Genomic DNA, 21,532 nt, shown 5'->3' with positions numbered 1-21,532 from the left:
GTCTTTATTTTTTCACATTTGTGTCTTTTTTTCTCATAATTGAGGCTGTATATCTTATGACTTTTTTCACATTCGCAACTTTATATTTCACAATTGCATGTTTATTTTTAATTTTTTTACATTTGCGACTATTTTTTTGAATTACGGCATCAATTATTTACTACATAAAGTCAAGGCATTTGACTATTAAATTTTTTAAAATTTTGTTTTTTTTTCAGATTGAATGTTTTCGGTGTAATTTTAAGACTTTTTATTCTTGATTGGTTATAAAAATGGTCTTCAATTTTTAAAATTTGCATTATAAAATGTTTTAAATTTTTTTTTTACCTTAAATTACCTTTATCATTTACCTTCAGATTTTAGTGGCCGAGTTGGGAGTTATTTTAAGAGCAACAAAAAAATGATCTAGAAGCATCTAGAAAATATCCAGGAAGTATTAAGAAGATGGTTTCCAAACTGTGCTTACAAAACCTACGTCACAGCACAGTGGTGTAAAAGGCACAAACTTTTGCTTTGCTACTTAAACCATCTCCTGAATTCTTAAAACATTAATGTCCCAACTCTTTCCGGTCGTTTTTCACCCCTGCCCTGTTTTGCTTGTGTTGTGGGGAGAATGCAGAACCTTGCGAGACTGCTCTAGCCTTCCTGCTGATGCAAACCTTTCAAGGAGGCTTAGTGCTTTAATACTGAATGAGAGTATGTGTTTGTACGTTTGTGAATTTGAGAGATGGGGCTAAGTCTATTTTTGAAAGCTGATCCCCACAGGACTATCCACATGCTATTCTTGACTATTTTTAACGATTAATCCACCTTATGGACTGAGTAACATGATTTATGCATCATATTCTGTACAACAGGACAAATTCAGCTGAGAATGTGAGCCGCGGCAGATGGTACTTTAAAGATGCTTTCATGCTAGAGTCTGATGTCTGTTTGTTCTAGTTTGGTTTGTTTGTTTAGATCAGGGTTCCTCAAATCTTGCCCTAAAGGGCCAATGGGCTGCAGAGTTTAGCTCCAACCCTGATCAAACTATTTTTCTAATGATCATAAAGGCATTGATTAGCATGCTCAGGTGTGTTTGATTAGGGTTAGAGCTAAACTTTGCAGGAAAGTGGCTCTCGTGGGCCAGATTTGAGGAACCCTGGTTTAGATAGTCTGTTTTCTGAACTTTTTTTTTTCCAAATTTGGTCTGCGTGAACATAATAGTCTGGGCTACCTAAGGTATTTGTCTTTGAGTACATCCCTAGAACCCAGGCTTCCTAATCAATGAAGTGGTACACGATATCAATTTTCAAAATGTCGTTGGTCCAAAATAATCTGTATTAAACATAAAATATATTCATAGTGGCTGTCAGTGTGTCACACTGAGCTGCAGTTTGTGTAAAGACAAATTATAGTCATTTTGTGTCTGGATAGGACACAGTGTAAATGTCATCTTGATAGGTCTCACTTCTTTGGTGTCCTGAAGATACTTATGGCTTAGCTTAATAATTGGATTCCTATTACAGTCAATCAAAGTGACGCCAAATAATCATAATTTTTCCACAACAGTGGAGCTTGATTTGACACAAGACGTCGTCACAAGTTTCCACACATGCTCTGCTGTCAACTTGTGAAATACTCCATCCAATCCAATTTGTAAGTGGCATGTACATGCATAATAAACTACCACAGTTAGAATGAGAACAAGAAAGGCCAAAGCTAAATCAACACGATCTGGATCTACTTTCTCTGATTTCAAATCCATTAATTGCTTTGGATTTATTCTTTACCTTTTTATCCTTTTAATTAATGAACATTTACCCCATACATTTTTGCCCCTTCTATCTGTTGGGTGCATATTGACCCATGTCCATTCAAAATGAACTATTTTTTTTCTTTTACAATAACATAGAACATATTTAAATATAATGACATTTCATGATTTTGTATTCAACACATTTCATTTTTTTGTAGGTCTCTAAAAGTGTGAAATTGATTTTAGGGAATGCTAATGGATCTCTTTGTCTTCACCTCATGTTATTTTGAACGTGCATTCATTTTAAATAAATAACAACTGCTGTTTACCTAGTATAAGTCTGAATCATTTCTGCAAATTGGTTCTTTTTGAACATTTTGTTTCATTTAACCTGAAAACAACAAAACAAAATGCCATTACAAGACATTCTGTGACATTTCACATGTTTTAAAGATGTTTTTAATAATTGTCTACTGTAGAGAAATAGCTGTCAAAATAGCATTGGCCAAATCAGCTTGATATGGGAAATCTGCAAAAGACTGACTCACGAAACAATCCCACTGCATCAGTCTGAAGAACAAATTCTGAGGTCCACTTTGCACACCAATTCACCTGGTTCATCGAAAAGAACCAACTCAAAAGAATGATTTGTCAGGAACGAATGAATACAGGACATGATTTCAGAGCTGTGGGAAGATTAAGGCTCTGAACTGTTCGTGTTGACCAGCTGGAGCTTTATACATTTGTTTTAGAGAGGAATTAGAGGTTTAAACTTGGAAGGTGGGGAAAAAACGTTTTGGAGATCACCGTCCTCTGTGTGTACTATTGGTTTAACCTGGAATACTAATGCTCTTAGAATAAAAGCCTTTGTTAAAAGAGAGAGAACGTTAAGTTATTTGGATGCTTTTAGTGCATGACATCAGGCGACTCGTATTAAGTATGTTAATGCATTTTTACAAAGAATATAAGTAGTGCTTGCCTGAATAATAGTTATTATTAAGATACTTGATCATATTTAGGGGTTATTCAGTTGAATTTGATGGAATTGTACTATACAATTATAATGCATCTTAAAAATATAAATAAAATAAAATAAAAATAATGTGATAAATCACCCCAAAATGAAAACTTGCTGTTAGTAGAACAGTAAAGAAGATTTGGTACCACTTCAGTATAGGCACCAATTCTCATTATTAACTAGTTGCATATTAGCATGCCTATTATTAACATATTGGTTGTTTATTAGTACTTATAAAGGACATATTCTTTGCACATATTGTCACTTTGAGAGTCAAAAAAGCATACACAAACAAGACAAAATAATGCCATAAAATTGCTTTGGTTTTGCTAGGGTATTCTAGGTAGACAAACAAGTTTCATGTCTAGTCTGGATCATTTGTGAACCACATTTATTGTAAAATGCCATCCACCTTATTCTTCAACGCGAAATTAAGCCTATGGGTGCTATAGGAAAATAACGAGAATAATTACAATGTGTAGTAAACGGTAAAACTGTTTGCACTACAAACCAGTGTGCTCATAATTAAGATAATACATTAAAATAATTTAATTTAATTTATGCATTTAGCAGACACTTTTATCCAAAGCGACTTACAGTGCATTCAGGCTATGCATTTTTTACCCGTATGTAATTTGGCAAACAGTTACCAAAATAATATGGTAAGACACACCAATTTGTAATATCAAGCAGCAAAATTAGCGGTTTTGTACAGCTAAAAATAGCTGGAAGCGAATGAGACTGGAAGCAAGACCCATAAAATTTACAAATGGCCGTGCCCATTTGGTCCCACTTTATATTAAGTGGCCCTAATACCTGTGTACTTACATAGTAACTATGTGTACGTAGTATGTAACCACAGTGTAAGTACACATTGGTACATAGTATCTACAGCTGTAATGTTTCTGTAACTACACACATGTAACAACCCTCCAAATGGTTTGAGTAAGTACAAATGTGTAACAGGACACATATAACTACATTTTGTAACAACAATATGTATAAGAGTAATTGGACCAATTTGATCCAGGGGGTGGAGATGGGTAGGTTTAGGGGTGGAAATGGGATCCAGGGGGTAGAAATGGGTAGGTTTAGGGATATGTAAAGTGGGAGGAGTTGGATCTCAAGTTGGTGGACCACTGTAATACCAGTGTACTTACATGGTAACTCCTCAGAAACTGTCCACTTAATATAAAGTGTAACATTCTGGACACCAACCACAATTTATATGTAAAGCCTAACTTACTGGCCACTGCTGTGTAACATCAGAGTAATTACATGATAAATCCATAGGAATTGTTCACTTAATATAAAGTGTAACACTTTCTTTACCAAAAAGTGCTGTTAGTCCTGTTACACATTTGTACTTTCATTTCCAAAAAGTGTTGTTTCCAATGTCCTGTTACATATTTGTACTTACACATACCATTCAGTGGGCTGTTACATATGTGTAGTTACACAAACATTACAGCTGTAGGTACCAATGTGTACTTACACTGTGGTTATGTACTATGTACACATCTAGTTACTATAAGTACACAGTTATTAGGGCCACTTAATATAAAGTGGCACCAAATATTCTTTTAATAAAATGTTACTAATTTTGGTTTATGTTATCTAGGGTGCCTGGAAAAGTGCTGTATACTTAAGCTTACTTAAGTCTGGATTAGTTGATATACTTTTAGACCCCTGTCCTCAACACACATACACAATCAAATGATTCCACTCACCAGGCCTAATCCTCTGTAAGATCGGGCTCAAACATGCCTCGAGACAGATTTTGAAGAAGTTTGTTTGTGAACATCTGTATTTTTGAGCGAGTCCATCGAAACTGCTGTAATCCTTTTTGAATATTATATACAATTATATTTGGTCTTCTAGGGTGTGTTTACATGACACCGTTTTCAACTAAAAACTTAAATCTTTAATGCGTATTGGCCATTCATTTACACCACAATGTTATAAATGAACAGATACTATTAGATTTTTATGTTTATAGTAGCATAATATTTATCAAAGACTGATCAAGTTAATTGACATTTTTAAATGTTTTTTTTAATATTCATATACTTTTTAATATATTTATACTGCCTCAAAATAATTGACAGTTGTGTTGTATTTCTTGTTGTATTGAATTTCCAGCAAAAATAACTATATTGTGAAACTGTAATGTTTCCATGATATAACATAAAATTTAAGATTTTGATTATACCACCAACTACTATTGTTGGTTATTACTTTTTAAAGACATTTTGCAGACCATTAATTTAATGGATACTCTGTCATCAAAACATTAATTTAATGGACACCCTGTTATAAAGCTGTTCATTATAATAATTTGTTTACTATGAATACAATAGTGGTGTCGAAGAAATTGCCAAGGGCACTTGAGGGGCAGTCAGTGTTTTTGAAATATGGAAAACATATTACTCAAAAACGCAATTTAAACTTTAAAGTGAAAACCCTCAACTGTACAAACTTGGATCTAATGTTGTGTTTATGCTTTCAAAATGATGAATTTCTTCTTGTGCTGTCAGAAACATGACTTTCATCTTTTCAAAAGCCCTTGGGCTGCCTATGAGTTCAGGGCCCTTTGAAATATATAATTTTATTCTGATTCAGATTACAGTGCTCTTGATCAATTCATGCATGTCTTTCTCCTTTAAACAGAATCATCCTGTTGAAAGTTACTGTTTATTTCTTTCAAGCATACCTTGGCTATCCTATTGAATTGTAACATTTGCTTTGGAATGTTAAATAATGGCCAGGTGTGTTTTTCAAGGTCGTTGATTTTAATACTTGCTTAAGTTTAATTTACACAGCTGTTAATTCACTGAGCCTATTGACCAAATCCACATTTATATCGCCACTATTCAAAAAGTCATTATCCGTGTCAACAGCAGTAAGTCTTGCTCTAGTAATCGGTTCTCATTCGAGGCCTAGGGTGTACATAACCTATTAACAATCCAGTGTCAAGTCACACCCGTTAACAAAAACACAATTAGAAGGACCATTAACAATAGTAATTCATTTACCACCACACTTTTACCCCTGCCTCCTCTTGCTAATTTTTTGCCATGTGGATTTATAATTCAGGGTGTCAATAAAATATTTTAAATTATAGGAAATTATGTCAAATATTTCAAATAAATAAAAAATAAGTAAATAAATAAATAAATAATTTTTATTTACTTAAAGGAGACATATTATGCCCCTTTTTACAATATGTAATATAAGTCTCTGGTGTCACCAGAATGTGTCTGTGAAGTTTCAGCTCAAAATACTCAAAAAAAATATATTTTTTAATTGATTATATCATTTTGAAAATGCCTATTTTGAGTGGAAGCAGAAACACGCTGTTTTTTGGGCCTGTCTCTTTACATGCAAATGAGCTGCTGCTCCCCGCCCCCTTTTCCAGAATAGAGCTGCGCCATTACAGCTCGGACCTGCTAAAAACATCTGTTATGGTTCTGATTATCATGTTTATCACGCTGAAATCATGCGTTTTAAACCATATGAGTTTAAACTTCTGATATACGGTTTTCTGAGCGCACGCATCCAAAGCACACGGGCAGAAAGCGGCTGTCACAGCATGTGAGTACTAAACTAAGTTCTCATTCACACACACACGTTTACGTTAAAAACACACATGAGTTACAAAAAAACAGTAGGTTATGTCTGTGAAGGTAAACAGCTTGGAAATAAATCACATGTTTATTTTAGATCTGTGTATCAGCAGCAATATATATTAAATAAATCAATAAATCCACTGCTTTCTTGTCTCCTCTGAGGCTGGGACTCTAAATAGTGTTCTGTGCTCGTCTGTGCAGCCAAAGACAGAACAGTTAGCAAGTTTTGCTCAAACTTTCGCCATGGCATTAGAACTGGTACACCATTGTCACTTGCGAAAACACAATAATGGCGCCGTGGGTAGAAATTTACAGATTAAGGGGCGTTAATATTATAATGAGATCCCTTTGCCACATCACCAAGGGAGCGAAATCAGACGCGCTCGTTTTTTTCAGATGCTTGCAGAAAAAGGCTTCCGAAAACAAAGTTACTGGGTACATTTCTTTCACGTTACCTTGGTTGGTAGATGGACTGGGGACCTGATTATAGCACTTAAAACCTGGAAAAGTCAGATTTTCATGATATGTCACCTTTAAATTGATCACAAATAATTCCATGTATCAATATAGAAGAGTCTCCAAACACTGAATGGACATTGATTGGCAAGGCACAATGCCTAGGGCTGTGCTGACTTCTCTGCTTTGCATTACGTGATACCTCAAAAATGGTTCAAATGGTAGAACAATTGTGTATTAAATAACTTGTGTATAGGTGGAGTCACAGAATGTTCATTTGGGGTAAGCTTAATTCAGGAGTAGCCAGTCTTGCTTCTGTAGGGCTACAATGGCCTTGTCCCAAATGGCACTCTAAACCCTTGCAATCTTCCTCTGAATCCACACTTTCATAACATAATGCCACTTTGACTGCTGGGCTCAGCAAAAGTGTGCATTGAGGGCACATATCAGTCTCAAAGTGGGTGCTCATGGGCATGCTTCTAAAAGCTGAAATGACGAATGAACACCCTAGGGTTTTGTGGACTTAATGGATATGCACATGTGGTGGCAAGACCACAAGTGCACATGAAGTCTGCCATTTGGGACAATTCTGCAGAGTTCAGCTCTAGCTCTAATCAAACACACCTGAACCAGCTAATCATGGTGTTGAGGATTACTGGAAACTAATAGGCAGGTGTTTTAAAGTAGAGTTGGAACTGAAGTCTGCAGGAAGGGAACACTCCAGAAACGGGATTGCCTAACCCTGCCTCAATTAAAGGGGTCATATGATGCTTTTTTAAAGATCATTATTTCTCTCGCTCTCCCTCTCTCTCTCGCTCTCCCTCTCTCGCTCTCTCTCTCTCGCGCTCTCTCTCTCTCTCTCTCGCTCGCTCGCGCACACACACACACGATGTGCAAAACTGCAAACACTTAAACTAATAACAAAACAGTAGCTGATTCAGAAGCGCCAGACTGTCATAGCAAAGTCAGAATTACCTCCTCTCCTAGGTTCACGAAACGGTCGTCCATAAAATGCATTGCTGTTCTGTTGTAAGTAATCTTAAAGATTCCTAAATGCATCTACTTTCGGAAAAGGCCAAATAAAGTGATTTTGCTTTCGCCTAGAAACACACAGCATCTCCCTGACATGGCTGCTTCAACACTAACTGCGGTTACTGAAACCACGCCTTCTTTCTTTGCGTGAACATTTGGGCGGCATTATGCAAATATTTCCACATAGTGAGATAGATATGTGGGGGCGTGTTAGAACGAGCCGTTTTAGGGGGGTGTGGCAGAGTCTTAACTTTGATAAAGAATATCTCTTAGGTTTTGAGACTTTAGTCTTTGCAACTTCAGGGATCTTATCTTTGCACAATCAGCTTATAACACTCCAAAGAGAAAGGAAAACTTGAAATCACATCATATGACCCCTTTAAAATTAATTAAAATAATTTATTATAAATTTAGATATTAATCCTGAGTAATAGATCAAATTGGCAGCCCTATATTTATCATTATAGTTTTTCTTTGTAACCATAACCTTATACAAACCAACTTGAATGAGATGCTATTGGAGTATATTGAGGAAGTCTTCAAGTGTTGGGGAAGTTTACTTCCTCATAATTTAAATATCTGATCACGAAATTTAGTTGTTTTATAAACCAGGTGGCTGGAAAGTATAGTCATGTTTGTTAGTATTCACATATCAATAGTTGCTCAGTTGGCGTAGTATGTAACCTTCATGCTGAAATTGAGTTTTCTTTGAGCCAGTCACCTGAGTTGCAATGTCATGTTGCTAACTGCGTATAGGAAAATTAAGTTCTGACACTGTCACTTTTGTATTCCATCAAATAGGATGATTCCTCATTTCGTAACACCAACTGTCAAAAATGGTGGAGAAAGCAGGCTGGTCTGGGGCTTTTGTTGGATCCAGAGTCAGCAACTTGCACTTTCTGGCACTGTGAACCAAAAATACATGCACAGCATTTTGCAGTGCCATTGAATACTTTCTAGCAAAGTTAGTCCAGAGTTCATCCTACAGCAGGATAATGACCTAAAACATACCTCCAGGCTATGGCAAGACTACCTCAGAAGACCTGAAGGCCTCAAATCATGGAATGATGGACAGTAGAGTCCATGGAGCTGGTTGAACTGGATAGAAGAGTGAAAGCAAAGCAACCTAGAAGTGCAACACATTTGCAAGAACTTCTGCAACAGTCAGTTTGATCCAACCACAAAATTTGGATTAGATTTTGTTAAACAATAATTGCATAACTTCATGTATTTATTTAGGGTGTATTAAAAAAAACAACAACTCTGTTTTCAAACGAATTTCCCATTTGGGATAATAATCCAGCTCAAAACTGAAGTAATAAACTCACATATATTAACGAAAGAGATTAAAACTGCCACTTTATGCCAATATGGTCTCTGGCCTCTAGTATAGTAGGTATGGTTCCATTCCCTCTTGACCTCCTGCTGCTGTGTCCTTGAGTTGACTCTAAATCCAGTAGTACTTCTCCAAGAGGGACCAGAATGAATCACTCTGAATTACTCTTCAAGTAATTGCAGAGAAGAGTTAAAGGGTTGAAATAGAGGTTGAAGGAGAAAACGAGATGATCTGTCTTAGCAAATGGGATTTCTGCCCCCTACATGTCCAAAGACTGTAGAGCTAAAATAACAGCATAACTTTTATTAACTCAGCCATATGACATCTTGAGTAATACTACTTACCCTCTTTGTGCCAAATCCTCTTTTATTTGCTCTGACGGACTGGAGGGACCAGCGGCATTGAGGGTGAAAAAAAGGAAGCAGAGGTTTTGGTGTGGTGGAGGATGCGGTGGTGTTTATGGACATGCCATTTATGATGGCACCCTCATATCTGGAGATTAAAGCAGTAAGCTGAGTGGCAGATGCTTTGTGTTTTGTATTAGGAAGAGGACGGAGGGGTGTGAGATGGCTTTTGAATTGACATGGCCGATTGTCCTCCGTGGTGTCCTGCTTTCGAGGTTGGGGTTTCACGGTTAACGGGTCTCTTCCAGAATAACTGTCTTTTCATCTATCTCTCTGTATCTTCATGTACCATTTTGGGCTGTAGTGCCTACAGTTGTAGCTGTTGTCCTATTAGTGGATGCTCATTCACAAGAAAACATTAAATATTTCAAGCACTGATTATGACAATATTATCTGTTGAAAGCTATCTGTTGACTAATTTTAAATAGCTGGCAATGGAAAAAGACGCTTTTTGGACCCATAATGGAGAAATTACATTATGACAAGATCAAGACCATGAGAATATGATCTTGGACTCAGACTCGAGACCTAACCAAAGATTAAAATCCACTCTTGTGTTTGAATATTTGAGTTATTAATTCAATGAACTATAAATTACTACTTTTTTATTTTTCTTTTCTTTTTTTTAAAATAAACTTTTCTAATATGATGTCAAACACAGTCATTATAGTGAACACACAATTCTTACACAATACACAATTCCATATTTACCCGCTGCAAAACTATAAACTTCTCTTTAAACAACAGTATTTTATTATGTGAATTGCGCTGACATTATGGCATTGAATACTAACTGTCAAAGTTTTAACTGGCAAATAATGTTTTTATGTTTTACAAAATGGCCTGTTGTAATAGCCAGTTGGTTCACAGTCAATAAGGAGCAAGCAGTTAAAATTGTAATGCTTATTGCCATATTAGTCAGGTTTTAAAAAAGAATGGGAAAAAAAGACCTTTTTGCAAGCGTGATTGTAAAGACCCTCTGTTTACTCATTAAACTTTATTGTGGCCCATTATGTTTTATTGCAAAGACTCTCTTGTGTGTGAAATTCAGCAAAAATGCTTACATTTTAAATGCTTAAAATGCTTTTAAATGTTTAAAGGTTTTAAATGCTTAAATACTTTTACAATCACATGAGACCATCACATATCAATAGCATATCAATAGAGACAGATCATATCAATAGCTGAAATTTTTTTTAAATTTTGCATGAAGTTTATCCATGGGTCGAATGCAACTGCCATTTCGGCCAGAGCAACATAACAAAAAACACTGACTACATTTCTATAGGTTAATTTGATATAGCACAATAAACTATTACAACCTAATTTTATAACTGTTTGGTCTATAATGATGTCATTTATATGTATGGAGCCAGCTATATTTGGCCTTACAGCATTAGCTTTGCTATGCTGTTCTGTGATTTGCCATGAATAGATGACTTCATTTAACACTCCATTACACAGTAAACAGGACAGCCAACTGTGCAAAGACAGATGCACTAGTATCCTTCTGAGTAAAGCTGTTCTAGGTCAGCTTCTAGTCTATTTGTGTCATAGTAGCACACCACTAAGTATAATCTGCAACTAGATTATTACATTGTTGTGACGAGAGGGGCGGGGCCGAGAGCCGTGGGAACGGAGCGAGGCCGGTGGATTAAATGCTAATGCACAACACCTGCGCCACTCACCAGTCTCGAGTCCCACGGAGGAGCTCCGGAAGGATAAAAGGAGGAGTGACGAGAGAGGACCAGGCCTGGATTTTATTTTGTGTTTTGGTTTATTTCGTGTTTTTGGTTCCCGCCTCCTCCTTCCCGTGAATACGAACATTGTTACATTGGTGCCGAAACCCGGGAAGAAGGAGGGACACGCTGCCAGAGATCCCTCGCCGCTGGGGTGAATCCGCGGTGCCATCGAGCATGGCGGAGCAGTCTGCCGCCATGGGCGCTCAAGGCGGTGGGCTGGAGTGAGTTGCCGAGGGGGTGGATGAACTCGCTGCCGGCCACCTGGGATGTGGAGGGACGGCTGCCGTCCATGAGGGAGCGGAGGAGTCGGCGCCATTCACCCGAGGCCGGAGCCTGCTGCCATCCGCCATGATGGGGAGGAGCAGGGAACGGGGGACTCCTGCCGGCTACCCCGGATATGGAGGAGCGTGTCGGGCCATCCACCGAGGGCTATCCAGTGCCGCCGCCAGGCATCGCGGAAGAGTTTACCCAGTTGGTGGAGGGTTAGGGTACCCCCTGGCCTGCGAAGGGCGATGGGGGTATGTGATGAGAGGGTTCATGGCCAAGAGCCATGGGAACGGAGCGAGGCCGGTGGAGTAAATGCTAATGTGCGACACCTGTAGCACTCACCGGTCTCGAGTACCACGGAGGAGCTCCGGAAGGATAAAAGGAGGAGTGACGACAGTGTTGGACGAGAGAGGACCAGGCCTGGATTTTATTTTGTATTTTGGTTCTGTTTGTGCGCGGCAGTCGTCCATGAGGGGCTGTCGCGCTATTTTGTGTTTATTTTATTATTAAAGTTTTGTTCAAATGTTCGCCAGTTTCTTCTTCTTCCAGTGACTACGAACGTTGTTACAATTGTATTCAATGTTCCAAAACTGAATATGATCACACTGCATTTAGTTTTTTTTTTTTAAATCAGTACTTAAACTCATTTTACAATTAACTAGAGATTCAGCTATGTATCAGTTATGTGCAATTGAAAAAGTGACACAAACAATGATACATTTTGATTATTGTAAAGCCAATTCAATATTTGAAAATAGTCTTGATGAATTGCAAGCCTTTACAAAAAGCATGTAACAGATGTGAATTTACAAAATAGACACTTAAGTTTAAACCAACCAAGGCTCCTTGAAAAAAACATGCCTGCAGAATTGTATTATGTTGCTTCTTGGATGTTACATTTTCAAAGTGAAATGCCCAGTGAGGGGAAGAAATATGAGTATCTGAAAGAGATTAACATGAATCTGGCAACGCTCTAAGTTGGTTGTTGTACATATCACTGCAGTTCAGAAAGAAATTGTCCTGTGAGTGATGAAAGGTTAATGTTCCATTGCGTGAAAACAACATAGCAGTGACACTAAACCCTTCCCTAAACATATCCAATAGTGTTAACAAGAGCAAACCTGAGATAAAAGCACATTTGCTAAAGCAACCATGCCATTTTAGCTTGCTTCTGTGCAAGTCTTTGACAAATTCTGTTATCGTGACTTATCGTGACCTCTACATTGCAAGTGTAATACTGCACCAGGTGAGTTACTGATCAAGTTTACTTTGATCACAAAAGCCGTACACATGGAGCTGTTTACAGTATGTAACACAAACATGAAAATTTATTAGTTTATAAATCGTGCAGTATGGTAAAAGTGTTTAGAGGTCATAGCATAGTATTGTGGGAGAAACTATATGAAAATAAGTCTTTATTAATCGATAACCTTTCCCATAATCACAATTTGTGTAAAAAGTGATAAAAGTTGTTGGTGTTTTACGGCCACTAGTGTTCATTTAAACTAGTGTTTGGGGGTATGCAAATATGCAGGTAGAGAATTTTTTTCCCCAATTATTTTGGTTCCAAACGGTTACTTGAATTAGCGTAACTAGCCAAAGTATGATATTTACTGCAAACTTTTTGTACCTTGACATCGCAAATTATCCATGTTTGACAGTATTTTCACACTATTTTCTTGTTGGGGATTGATGTCTTGACAAAAGTCTGCTAATTCAGTCCCTCACTGTAATGACCCACTTTCGTTCTACTTAATAATGAGTCTAGGAAAAAGCCTTTACACTCTAGCGTGACCATTTCCCTTTCTCTTTTCTTACAGGAACCAGACAGTTCTACACCAGTTCTGCTGTCCTGCTCCAGACGCCCCTGAGTCTGACTCTCAGGCCTGTGTACCCAGGTAGGGGGAGGGGTTGGTTGGTGCCTCCTGACCAAAAACTAAATTTCCACAGTAAAGACTGTGTTTCTGATGGTGCTAGGCAACACAACTGCCCTAGTTATACCTGTCTTGAAGTGGTTGTGAGTCTTTTCATGCCTTGTCTCCTCACAGTAAATTCAGTCCCCATTATCACAGTAAGCTGTGACCTTGATAGAGCAAAAACTGATATGATTTCCCTCTAAATCAGGTGAAAAGAAAAACGTGTATCTAATGTTTAACTGCCATGTTTGTCGGTAGGCAAGTTCCGCTCAGCTGGCTTAGCAAGAGGCTACAAAAACCTTGGTCAGAGTAATTCTCTATTCTGTTAGCATTACCATGTATCAAGTATCAAGTATCATTACAAGTATCACGATAAGTATCTTGCTTTGCACTGAATGCCCAAATCAATCAACTGGAGATCCCCATCTCTGTCCTTTTTAGTCACTTGAAGTGTTTTTTTTAAAGGCTTCAAAACTAAGAGCAACAACCAAAAACAACTGCAAGATAATTAATTATGATCTTGTAATCATGTCTGCATTGGAAGTAATTATTAAAACATATAAATGTAAGTAAGTTGCTGTACGCTGTAAGTTTCCAAAGAGAAGGAATTTGTTTGTTCAAAAATGCTGTGTGAAGCAGCCAATTACAGTCACTGTATTTGATGTCGCTTTGGGTAAACACATATGCTAAATGAATAATGTAAATGTTTAATATATAGTTATGTAAGATAACCAGTAAGGCGACAGTGGGTGACACAACAAAAATTTAAACGAAGTTTTTGACAAGCTATGTAGACACATTTATGGTGTGTAGTATGACACATTATTATGTATTTATAATTTAGGTATTAAAAGCATTGTCAGCTTAATCATTATTTTCATATTATCTGATTATATAGCCCATCAGGTTTATTATAACATATTATAACCCTTTAATTCCTGTTGTTGTGCAGCTTTTCAGACTGCCTTGAATTGGTGGGAAGTCGTCAATAGTCATTAAGGAAAGCACTCCATATTCTGTGGATCTTGGCTATTTGGAAAGGTTGTATTGAAGAAGAAGGGATGAGCACAGCAACTAAAGCAAACCGGTATTGATGAGGGCCTTTCTCTCCCAAAGCACTGGCCATTGTTAGTTTGGTTGGAACACTGCAGTCGCCCACTCTAAATCTCACTGTAAACGCCACAGAGGGCACAAGTTATTGAATTAGGCCCGGAAAGATTGCCAGACTGGAAGATAGAAGAAAAATGGTTTGTCTTGACAGTGTGTACTGCAGAGGTGGAAATAACATAGCATTTATCCATTGGAACGTGTTTGTGTGAGCTTCAAATCCTCGGCCACTCATGGGTGTTAACTGAGAAAGAAGATTCAATAACTCCAGCTGCACAAATTATTAGCTTAAGGAGGCATGATTCTTAAAAATTTGTTTTGTTGCCAAAACCGAATGGTTGCTTCATATTCAATTAAAAAATTTAAGTAACACAAGACACCAATTATCAGTAAATAGCTATATTTAATAATTATAATAATGTTAATGAATCTGGTTGGCAAGTAATAAAGTTCATTAGCCTGTAGGCTGTTTGCGGTTTCCAAGCAATATATCAGCTTGATTAATAACAACTTGGCATTTAACAACATCTTCAAACATGGCTCATTCAATCAGAGTTTAGTGTCAAAACTATTTGTTTCATTATATTTTTGACTTGATTCAAATCATTCAATTTATTTTACGTCATGAATTACTATTTTGGGTTATCAGGCAAACTTTTATTTTTTACTGTTTAAGCGTAAAATAAACTGTTACAGTCGTTCCTTTCCACTTGTGCACTGTGGATTGAGATTACATTCAAAAGGGAAACAATATTAACTTCACTGTTAACACTTTACAGTAAGGTCTCATTAGTTGTCATTAGTTTAACTAACATGTGCTAACAATATACAGTACATTCATTACAGTATTTATTAATCTTTGTTACCGTTAATTAACAAAATACAATCCTTTATTGTTGGTTTATGTTGCTCAAGTCCATTACATGAACATTTACTTTTTTATTTTAATTATACAATGTTGAAATTAACATCAACTGAGATGAATTAATGTTTTACAATGCTTTATTTATTTATTTAGTGTTTGTTTGTTAAGTAATATACTTACTGGGACCTTGTTGTACATTTTTACTGCTTTGTTTAACCACAACATTACTCTGGTGCTCTTTAGATATTACCATATTTAAATGGAACAGGATATGGAAAAAATTAAAACAAGAAAAAAGTTCAAATGTGAGGGTGTGCTGGACTATTTTAATTTAATTTAATTTTGTAATTTAATAATAATAATAATAATAATATTTTAAAATAAATGGTAGATAAACCCATTTGCTAAATGTTAATTTGGCATTTCAAAATAAAAAGACGGTTCCTGCAGAAAGAGTGCTGAACATTTAGTACCAAATCCAAGGACCTCTCAGGTACAGAGAAGCAAACCACTTCAGACAGGGCAGTGACGGCAGTCCTTGAGTTGCTGGTTGTTTGCTTTTAGAGAAAATTAGTTCTCGTTTTCTGTTGTCTGTCAATTTTGACTGTTTGTCAATGAGTCAGTGTTCATGTTCCTCTCCTCATCACACCGCTGCGCCCAGAAACACCAATTCATTCATGCCATCTTCTGCACACTCATAATTCACCACTTCATCATATGTGTTATAATGTTGTTATTACTATGTAATAACAGCACTATTGTATGATATAAAACAGAATAACTTAAGTTAAATTCTTAAGGATTCTCTAACAAGACTCATTCGGATTCAGCTAGCTAAACATGACGTGTGATAGATGATAGATGATAGATAGATAGATAGATAGATAGATAGATAGATAGATAGATAGATAGATAGATAATGTTAGTCCAGCTGATTATCAATGAAAAAGGATACTGATAACTTAAAACAATCTGAAATACTATGACAAGTTTGGAGTAGGAGCCACAGTCAGACATTTTGGTCCTGGGTTAGAAATGTTGACAAAAACCATTACCCCAAGTGTTTAAAATATCAGCATATTGGCATAAAAACATCTCTGATCTCCAGTTAAGTCATTTTACACATCATAAACATCATGTTTCATCATTCACAGTCAGCTTTGAGAGGAAACTAGCTATGGTGTCTCTGCATGTTAATGGCGTAGAGTAGTGGCTTCTTGTTGTGTTTGTGTGTCTGCTTTTCTTGCAGTCTTGAAATAGTCATTTACAACACACTCTAGCAAATAATCACCAACAAGTGTGCATTTTATTTAACATGAAGAAGAAAGAAATATCTGATAGTGAATTCAGGGTTTGCTTGGTGGGGAAGTTTTGCTTTATATGGTAATCATAACGATGAAAATGTGCCTGTCAGTTCTCTTAAAAGACCTCATTATAGTATATTTTCTCCTTACATTTTATTTTCCACTCATTGCAGTTTTTACTAGGCATGTATGTTATAACCAGTGTTGCCAAGTCCTCGGTTTTCCTGCGGAATTGGTCTACTTTTATAAAGATGCTGCAGGTTGAAGCAAAGGCCCCTGCCAACCAACAGCTGAGGTGGAAGCCCTGGAAGGAGGTTTTGACCCTCCATAATGCACTTTTGATTAAATTGTTATAGCCATTTTCCCCAGAAATGTGATTGGGCTAGCTTTGAATACCAGTTGGGGTGGTTTTGTTACACAGACCTGGCAACCCTGGTAACAACAATGCAAATATTGTGGACTTCTTTCTATCTATATCTATATATTTTTTTCTCTAAATCAGCTGTAAATGAAGGACTACTCACAAGTGTTACATGTCAGGAAACCTTTTTATATTTAATTTTGTAGATATTTTGTATTGCATAATAATAATAATAATAATAATAATAATACTTTTTATTAAAATATGTATGTATTTATTTATTTATTTCCACTTTAGAGATACTTCAGATAATGTTCTTTCCACGGCTGCAGCTGAGATACTGTTTGCAGCTTTTTTCTTTGTGAGAGGTATTGCTAGTTTAATATTGGTCAAGACCAGGAAGAAGGGAATCACAGATAGACAATTTGCTTCAAGATAAACACACCATGACAAGCAGCAGCTGCGGCCCTCCTATAAAAACACACAGCATAGCCATTATGGCATACGAGGGGACAGGAGTAGCATGTGGGGTCTTTTATTACGAGTCACTAGCAGCTTTTGTCTATAAGATAACAAATGAAATCACACATAGTCTATGGATAAAGTGTATGACTGTAAGCAAGTCATTCTGGATAAACGTGTCTACCAGATCTATAAATGTAAATGTTATCATCACTGCAAAATCTCACATAATTAATTATTGCAAAGGGGGAAAAATATGTTAACACCATTTAACACTTCGGTTTATTAATACCCATACTTGCAAACAGAGCACACATTAACCCCAAGCAGGCCTTGACCTAAAACAACGTGATCTCATTACCAGCCCCAAATGGAATCTGCAGATTTTCATTTATTTATTTATTTTTGTGGAATTCTAGAGGAAAAGGTTTAAACATGGTCAAATGTGTTAAACAGTAGCATATAGTAGTATTCTCTTATTGGGATTTAAAAGCATCATAAAAATAGAACTCAACGAACTCAAGAAATCTGTAGTGAGGATCACACTAAAAACAACGAATAAACTTCGAAATACCATATTTCAAGTTTAAACACACAACAATTTAAACAAGATCAACAGCATTTCAATAAATATTTTGCCACCAAAAAAGAATTTTCCCCACAGAGATTCATTTACAATTTCCAGATTGTGTGCTAGAACTACACGCTATTGATAGGACTTGACGTATTCATGAGATCGCATTTAAAATGAAAATATATTTTCATGTATCAATATGTAAATTAGTTACAAGTTCTTTATGACACTTCATTACTGTTATGAAGCATGACAGTACTCATATTCTTGACTTTCTCAATTGAATACCACTTCCTCTCGGCACTTAGGCACGCTTTAATGAGATGAGGTATGCTAATTAGTTTGCACATTCTAGCATAATGATCCGAGTAACTGAACAGATAATCAGTCATTCAACTCTCACTAACGTCATTGCATATTAAAAATAGGTGACACAAACTATACAATATAAGTCTGTAACATATATGCATTGATTATAGAACTATAAAATACAATATGTTTAAAATTTATTGGATGAAAAATACATTGTTTTAGAGTGATCAAAATCATTCAGGATGCAAGCTCTATTTTATCATTTCCAATGGATTCATCTGATTGGTTGATCTCTGTTCAGTAGTCAGTTAGTAGTGTGTTTTAAATTTGGAATGAACATATTTCCACAGATCTTTTCTGCAGTTACTAGTTTTAACACTATTAATGGCAGAAAAATGTAATTCGATTTATTGCCAAAAGCGCCTATAGCTTTAGCACAGTCTGATTATAATCCCAACACATTTATACCTGCTGTCTCTGACAGGTGGTTCACTTAATGTGCTGGGCTTGCAGAGTTTTGTTAATTCATGAAATTAACAACTCATTAATTAGTATAACCATACTAGGTGCTAAAAGAATGCTAAAAGAGAAACAATAAGCCAGTTCAACTGCTCTGCACAGAATTCACACTATTTTGGCGACAAAAGTCATGTGTTTCTAGATCTTCAACCCCGATACTACCACATACCATCACACTATTATGCCAGGAAGAAACATTTTGAAGACCCCATGAAATGACATGTGCAGGTTTCTTTCTTGTGTATATGTATTTTCTGTTAAAACAGAAAGCTGAGGAGGTACATGTTGAAGACAGAATTTTTTTAATGTAACACTAGTTATAGTTCTTAACTAGTTGATTGTGACTGTGTTTGGGAACAGAGAACTAGTTTTTGTTTACAAATTTGAGAAATCTCTTGAGCCTACACACAAAATGCTGGGTTAAATATAACCCTGTGCTGGGTTAAAAAAGGACAAACCCAGCTATTGGGTTGTTTTGACCCAGCGGTTGGGATGTTTTGAACCCAACCGCTGGGTCAAAACAACCCAATAGCTGGGTTTGTCCTTTTTTAACCCAGCACAGGGTTATATTTAACCCAGCATTTTTTAGAGTGTAGTAAATCTAAAATATACAGTATCACCAGTGTAGTAGATTCCCAAACACTTTTCTCTTTGGAGCCATTTGAATGAATTGAATATGTTAATACATTTTTTGTTTCTTTAGCATTTTTCTTTAATATTCATTTAGGAGCAATTATCATAATGTTCTCTTATATTGTATTGGTAACTGTTGTTTCCCCCCCATTTTCTAACTTAATATTCCCAAGAACATAAAGAATTTTCGGTAACATTACCGAAGAATTCAAACAGTAACACTAATTTAAGGTGTCCTTGTTACACGTAATATCTACTTACAATTATAATAATAATAAATGATGCATAATTACATGCAAGTAACCTTAAACCAAACCCTAATCCTAACCCTAACCATAGTAAGTACATGTAGTTAATTCAGTACTTAAATGTATACTTACACTGAAACAAGGACACCTTAAAATAAAGTGTAACCAAATTTTCTTATCCTATTTCTTAAAATTGTTCTGAAGACAATTTGAATTTCCAACACCCAAGCCTACCATTTTCTTCCTAAGAAAATAAAATAAAATTCAGTTTAAGAATGTATTTGTAAGTGCAATTACTGAAAAATACTCAAACCTTGCAGAACTGTTCAATTCTATATTGCATTTTAATATTAAATTAATGTAAAGTAAAATCCAAGCTAAATATGCAAATTTAAATAGCAGAATTGAAGGGAAAAAAATCGAATTTGTCTAAATGTCTTTTTAGACAAAGACATTTAAGAAAAAATTGTGAATCCAGCCCAAGAATTGTTTAATTCTGCAATCGATCGATCAATCAATCAATCAATCAATCAATCAATCAATCAATCGATACAATTAAATCCAAACTAAATATGCAAAAGATTAAATAAAATACAGTTTGGCTTATGTCATGCAAATAATTGTGCAAATCCATTAGTCTCCATAAGCAATACAACTTTTATAGATATGCAACGTGCAGTCTGCAATGCTTTGCAACGAGACCAGGTAAAAGTTAAACAGTTGACTATTGTAGTGATATGGTCAGGTGTTAGACTAAAACAGAGCAATTACACAGAGTGTAATCTTTCAGGTGCTGTGAAACGCCCACTTAAGACACAAAGGTTAATGAACACACAAATGCACAAGTAATTAGAACCCCACATGTTAATTTTTCTTAATTACTGTCTTTTTTTGTACTTGAATTTCTCCGTCTGACCTTCTTTCCTTTGGCACATAGTCTCAAAATGATTTCACATGTTGCAGCTACCTGTGACCTTGCTGGCTTGTCGTGCTGTTGTCATGGGAACAGAGGCCGCAGCGGGAAGATGTGCAGACATGCCCGCTTTCGCAGGCAGGCTTTAAACCGAAAAGACAATCTCAGGTGTGTGTGAGTGTGTGTGGCTGTATGCGTTTAGAAAGTGTCAAAAATGACCTGAGTCATGCTTAGAAATGTGAAAATATCTGCCCACTGTTTCTTGGTTCAAGAGTCACCATGTCTGCTTCAAAAATGATTTGCTTTCCACCTTGTTCTTGAAAAAGTATATATATGAACAAAGATTCACTATCTATCTATCTATCTATCTATCTATCTATCTATCTATCTATCTATCTATCTATCTATCTATCTATCTATCTATCTATCTATCTATCTATATTATATATACTGTATATATAGGCTATAGTACAGGATGTTCAGGGTGAGATTTCAGCCAAAACAACCATAAGGTGTTATTTCAAGCTGGTTAGTGAGATGCTTATAATCGGTTCCTAATCAAATTAACACCTCAATCAATTAAGCTCGATCTAAATTAAATTTCTATTCAGTTGAAAGGGCTGGTGTGAATCTTCATTATTCTGTTCAACAGGAAAATTTCACCATGTCTCTAGAATAACCCTTGAAATAAACAAA

General features: G+C 36.1%; 1 protein-coding gene across 3 annotated transcripts in view; it reads left to right on the top strand.

Moving 5' to 3' along the window:
* Positions 1–21,532, top strand: part of iqsec3a (IQ motif and Sec7 domain ArfGEF 3a) — a 146,983-nt gene that overhangs the window by 25,256 nt on the left and 100,195 nt on the right. For 2 of the 3 annotated variants that reach the window (XM_016287898.1, XM_016287899.1), the window contains exon 2: positions 13,443–13,520. In XM_016287898.1, coding sequence (XP_016143384.1) covers positions 13,443–13,520 — 78 coding nt within the window. Of the gene's footprint in view, positions 1–13,442; positions 13,521–20,945; positions 21,005–21,532 lie in introns of those variants that run through there. The other variant, XM_016287900.1, reaches the window with a different exon arrangement.

The sequence above is a fragment of the Sinocyclocheilus grahami genome, unplaced genomic scaffold, assembly GCF_001515645.1.
Source record: "Sinocyclocheilus grahami isolate Dianchi unplaced genomic scaffold, SAMN03320097.WGS_v1.1 scaffold226.1, whole genome shotgun sequence".
In the NCBI taxonomy this organism is placed as follows: Eukaryota; Metazoa; Chordata; class Actinopteri; order Cypriniformes; family Cyprinidae; genus Sinocyclocheilus; species Sinocyclocheilus grahami.
This window is presented reverse-complemented; position numbering and strand designations above follow the sequence as displayed.